Below are 6,001 nucleotides of genomic sequence, written 5' to 3' on the forward strand. Positions count from 1 at the left end.
ATGAAAATAAAATGCAAATTAAAAGGTAAGAGGAAAAGAGAGAGGAAAAAAAGTTATTACAGTCCAGTGCGGACAATATATCTAAAAGAATTCCTTGATTTAGTATAATTGCCTTATGTGTCTTATATGTTTTGCAGACTACTAGTCTTATTGTTAACCTGCATATATATTATATATGATAATTATATGATATTATATATGATAATTATATGATAATATGCATGCTTTATGCATGCATATATGATAATTAACTTTCTGCATATGTGATAATTAGCTTTCTAAGGACTTATGAGACAAGCAGATGAATCTGATGGTAGCAAAATGCGGTGGGGGAAGGTGACAAGGAAAAGAATTGAGATGTGTGTACATGGACAGTGGGGTGGGGACAGTGAATGTGACCACCATGCACTGCCAACGGGCATTGACAGGATTACCGTCTACCTAGTTATATGCCTGCTGCCACCATGTACAGTGTGGTACATAAATACTTTTCTTCTCTTTTCTTTTTTAAGGTTATATCTCAGCAAGTGTTAGATAAGCACCTTGAAGAGGGACGGCTCTATCCTCCTTTGAATACTATAAGAGATGTTTCACTGAAAATTGCAGTAAAGGTAAAGTCACACGTGCTCGGATCTTAACTATTTTTCCTTCATTCTTTTACTAAGTAGGACTTTTTGATATTAAAAATCTGCTTCTGTGGAATGTGTGCCTGTGTATTCGGTGCGTCTCAGAAACAGGAAAATGAGGCAGAGACTTCATGGGGCATAGCAGGTACGCTTTGTCCTCAGAGAGGAATGGAAGGATGGAGATGAATCCTTCATTTCCATATTGTTCTTTTTCTCCTATAATTTAAATAATTTATTTGGAGTTTCTTTGAGTCTGATCCCTCCCATTTTATTTCACCTGACTACAGTTGTACTTTTTCCAAACCATACTCACAATGCCTGCCAAATTACTGAAGATGTGGTGGAGTGACACAGGCTTGCGACGGCCCGCCATGTGCGTGCCTCCGATGCACGGCGTCTCAGGGACGGACTGGGCCTCGGTTGGCAGTGCTGGGTGTAAGGAAAAGTGGGCAAAGCCTCACCAGCCACCAGGGTGGCAGATGGTCTATTTAGGAGAGTTACACAAGGAGAATCTAAAAGCAGGAAAATTTTCTATAACTGAACACGAGAGGGAAATGGACTCTGTGGTGTACAGTAATAGTTGGCGGGGGCTTCCATAATGAATACCGTACGCTTCAACAACAGAGTTGGTTCTCCCATGTCCTGGCAGCTCCTGGGCCCAGATCTGTTTCTCCCGAGGCCACTGTCCTTGGCCTGCAGGGGGCTGCCCTCGCCATCTTGGGCATGTGCACCTCTGGGTGTGCTCTCCCATCTTCTGCAGGGGTGCCAGTCAGGCTGGATTACGGTCACCTTCCAGCCTCACGTTAGCTTCATTAACTCTTCCAAAGCTGCATCTCCACATCCAGGCGCGTTCTGATCAAGGGTTAGGACTTCCGCGTAAGGATTGGGGGTTCCAGCCTCAGTCTTCAGGGCACTGGGCTGGATAGCTGGTGGCTGTGCTGCTCTAGTGCGTTGGACACCCGTGGCCTCTGCTTTCTGCATGTTAGTGGCATTGGTACCGTAGTCACAATCAAAAATGTTGCCAGCCATTGTCACATGTCCCCCTGGAAACCAAATTGCTCCTGGTTTAAAAATCAGTAGTTTGAGCCATTAGCTAGTTTATCTAAACAACACTGTTTAAAAGATTCGTATGTCATCGTTTTTCTTGTCGACTGAAGGAAGATTTCTTCAAAAGTACTAAACCATCACCCGTCTAGATAGCAATCTGTGCGCTTATCGGTTGGTGAGAACACACCGTGGCTTCTAATCACATGTCCTGACTGGCTTTTAGCTGGTCTGAATTATTAATATGCTGAATAGAACATTAACATGCAAGTTAATTTTGATGATTGTAATGGAAAGTTAGGATATGATCAGAGGAGCAAATAAGGAGTCTAAAAAGATGCAGCCGTGCCTCCAGCAGTGGGAAAATGGAGCGCTGGGAGCGATGTGCAGAAGCAAACAGCTGACCCGGACTGGAGGCGGGAGGCGAAGGGCTCCGGAGCAAGCAGATGGTCGCGCCCTGGGGCTGAGCGCAGGAAGGAGAGGGCGCCTTCCACGCAGCCTGGTCAGCAGGGAGTGGCGCGGGAAGACGAGGTAAAGGTGTCCGTGGCACAAGTTACGCTTCTAACCAGTTGACAGAGGTGACTGAAACTTAAGAGTGGAGCGAGAGGGCCAGACACGCAAGTCATCACACAGCACAGTGGCGAGGCCAGTAGGATGGAGGGCGCCGTGGCCAGAAATCTAGGTGGAACCCGAGGATAGAAGATGGGGCTGTTGTCACTGGAGACAGAAGCAGCAGCTAGGGAAGAAGCAGTGATCAGAGTTTGAAGAAGAGACTCAAAGCCGAGCACAACATCAGAAATTAGAGATGGGCCAGTTTCTGCCCCTGGATGTGGAACCAAGCAACGCTGGACGGAAACAGGCGGGCCTTGGAAGTATCAGACTTTCACAGGGTCAGTCAGCGTCGGGAAAGAGGTGCTGATGTGAGGGGAGAAGTAGGGAGCAGCGAGAGGCGAGCTGCTGCCCAGAGGCTTTGACACGGACAGGAGGGGCAGTGAGCCATCAGCGCTGTACGGAGCCCAGGGCAGGAAGGGGAGCAGGGCAGCGCCAGCGCAGCGCGGACAGGGTCGGTGTTACCGTGGCAGCCACATGGCCAGTGCCACCAGGCACTGGGATTGGCCTCTTCTTGGAAGTAGTCTGAAACTGGATGGTAATTGGTTCCACAGTTCTGTGATTTCACAAAACTTGTTTAATTTTTCACTTAAAATGGCCAGGTTGCCAGGTATGGCATGCATGGCTGTGAGTCTAGTACTCTGGAGGCTGAGGCAGGAGGGATCCCTGTGAGCTCGAGGCTAGCGGAACTGCATTGTGGGGCTGTTGTGCAATCCTGGTAGGCTCACACTTGAGTACATCTACACCATTCCCACTTTCCTGAGTTGCTAGTATCATTGCCTCCTCTTGCTGTGTGATTTATAATGTCATTTTCACTTCATATTTTCTTTGTTTATATGATTTTATTGTAATAATTTTTATGGATACAAAGATAAATTATAAGTTAACTTTTGACAGATAAAAATCTTCTATAAGCATGTGCTCCCTAGACCCTCTGTTCATTCAGATAATATTCTTTTATTTCTAGATTGTGACTGATGCATACCAAGAAAAGACAGCCACAGTTTATCCTGAACCACAAGACAAAGAAGCGTTTGTCTGCTCGCAGATGTACAGCACGGAATATGACCAGATTCTCCCTGCCTGTTACCCTTGGCCTGCAGAGGTCCAGAGCGTACAGACCAAAGCTGACAAGTAGTGTGATAGCTGACATTCTAAGCTGCACTAAAGAGCTCTTGATGAGTTTCACAATTTTCAAAGGTTGGAATCTTTTATGGTAATTCGTCATAGTAATTTTAGGCTAAGATAATTTTAACAATCTAAAAATTTATGAATGAAGATTAATCTAAACTATGGCAAATGTTACACTAATTTTTCTTCATTTACCTTTTGGTTATTTATGATTTCTATCTTCCATTTTTCCCCTAAATTCTCCTTAAATACTGTTGTACCTACTATTGAGAAGCTAACCTTTTTATATAAGAAACTAATGGGAAGACCAAAACTAGTTAATAAATTGATATGATCAACATTAAAACTCCTAATTCTTTTACTGGCCATTTTGTTAAAATCTACTTTAAAAAAAAAAAAAATAGAAATGACTTTAGGTTTGTATGAACTTTTTCTAAACAGAATACTGTTTTGCTGCCTAGAAAAAAAAATAACTTTGGATATATTTTTATTCCAGTCTTAGATTATATTTATTCTTTTTGTGCAACTGAATTCTAACATTTGTAACAAAGACCCCTGCTGTTTATGACCTTGAGTCGCCTTAGGTTTTAAAATCTTTTGTCATTGTGTCTTACAAAGCTCTTTACACCTCGGTCCTCCGTCACAAGTGCCGAGTGTAAGCGCTGGGTTTCCCCGGCCAAATGCCCAGGCCCTACGCTATCACAGAGCTGCTGATGCCCGCGGGGGCTGCGGCCCATGCAGAGGGGAGAGGCTTCCTATCAGCACAGCCAGGCTGTGCGGAAGGCCTTAGTCCAGGCCTCAGAGCAGGGGCTGCCTGCAGAGCCAGCCGCTTAGGACAAAGCGCTCCCAGGACCAGGAGTGAGGCCATGGTTCCCGACACGCTGGCGGTCTACTGGAGTGACCACTTGTAGTACCCTGGGATTGACAGTGACACCTGAGAGCTTACTGTGTCACAGTAAGTTCACTCACTTTCCTCTGAGTTTGGAAAAGGTTTTGTAACTGTGTCTCCAGATTCAGAGATTACCTTTCTGTCACATACTAAAATATTTTAATTACCAAGGTTATTCTATAAGAAATTGTACCCCCATTATATACCAGATTGTATTAATCTACTTTAGATATTAAGGAACCAATGAAAACAACTTCAATATTTTTTTATGACAGTGTCTTGCTACATTTTCCAGGCAGCCTTGAACTCAGGGCAATCCTCCTGCCTCAGCCTCCCGCGTGCTGGGACTGCAGGTGTGCACACCACACTCAGCTCAACAATTTTAAATTCTTAAACTTGGGTGTATTAACATTTGCTATTTATGTGCAGAGTTATTTGTAGAATTTTATTTTTGAAACAGTACTTTAAAGAGTATGAGCTATTCAAGATAAACTTCTGTGAAATGATTTTACTGAAAGGAGAAGTTTATACAAATTATTTCAAGTTTGAATAGAAGGAGTTGGGGATTTTCTAAACATAACGTTTAGTCAAGTTTTTTCAGTAGTTACTTGGAAAAAATTCAGGATGCTTAACTATTTTGTTTCCATATAACTAAATGTACTTACCTATGCAAAAGATTTATTAAAGTGGCTGGCCAAATAGCTCAGCAGATTGAAGCACCTGCAAACAGGCGCAGGGGACAGGGTTTCAATCCCTGGGCCTGCTGTGACAGCCCCTTCCTCAGGGCACACTGAGGTGGCAATTGAGACTGGGCGTGATGGCACGCGCCTGTAATCCCAGCTCTTGGGAGGCTGTAAACAGGCACATCACTACAAGTCTGATCTAGTAGTGAGACCCTGAACACCCTGCAGACCCTTCTCTAAAATACAGAATAAAACCCCAACAGATTTATTAACACATAGAAAAGAGTGAATACAATTATAAAGTAACTTATTTTTCTTAAAACACGGCAACATTGTAGAACCTAATAGTGGATACTGAGGTCATATCAGTTGTAAAGGAATTGTAGTAACTGCTTACTTCAGGACGAGCTTCATTGGTTTCCTCCTCGTACAGCCATATGGTAGGTGCTGTGACGGGTGACCTTCGTTTTGAAGATGATTAAACAAGCTTTAGATGTTATTTACCAAGTGCCATTAATTCTACATACATTGTCTTATTTAATGTAATCCCCAGTTTCCTTACGAAGTTCATGTTTTAAGTAACTTGCCAAACTTACAGAGCTAAGAAGTGAAAGTGAGAGGTTTAAATGCAAATTGCTCTTTTCTTATAGCTTGGTCTCCACTGATGAGGCTACCTTGTGAGCAGCACTATCCCATTTGTATTTTTAAATTTTCCGGTAGATTCACAAAAGAGAAACAGGCAGAATTTATGTAATTCAACATGGAATCAGCATAAAATTACTGAGATGTTCTAGGTTTTTTTGTTCATGTCAAATCTTAAAATTCCAGTTGCATTCTTATACTACATTTCAGTTCCATTCAGACAAGCCTCAGATGCTAGCTAGTGAGCCAGAGATCGATGTGTTGAGTGTAAAAGAAACATGCACATGCTGACAGCTCTAACACTGTATGTCTAGAGAGATGCGTCGCTTGCCAGGCGTGGTGGCACACGCCTGTACTCCCAGCCCTCGGGAGGCAGA

At 43.4% G+C, this 6,001-nt stretch overlaps 1 protein-coding gene across 1 annotated transcript in view; it reads left to right on the forward strand.

Moving 5' to 3' along the window:
• Me1 (malic enzyme 1) overlaps nt 1-4,506 on the forward strand; it is a 134,829-nt gene extending 130,323 nt beyond the window's left edge. The window contains exons 12-13 of the mRNA XM_004628258.2: nt 513-611; nt 3,247-4,506. Coding sequence (XP_004628315.1) covers nt 513-611; nt 3,247-3,417 — 270 coding nt within the window. The 3' untranslated portion in view covers nt 3,418-4,506. The remainder of the gene's footprint in view (nt 1-512; nt 612-3,246) is intronic.
• The last annotated feature ends 1,495 nt before the right edge of the window (nt 4,507-6,001 follow it).

This window comes from Octodon degus, unplaced genomic scaffold (genome assembly GCF_000260255.1).
Source record: "Octodon degus isolate 3935 unplaced genomic scaffold, OctDeg1.0 scaffold00022, whole genome shotgun sequence".
NCBI lineage: Eukaryota > Metazoa > Chordata > Mammalia > Rodentia > Octodontidae > Octodon > Octodon degus.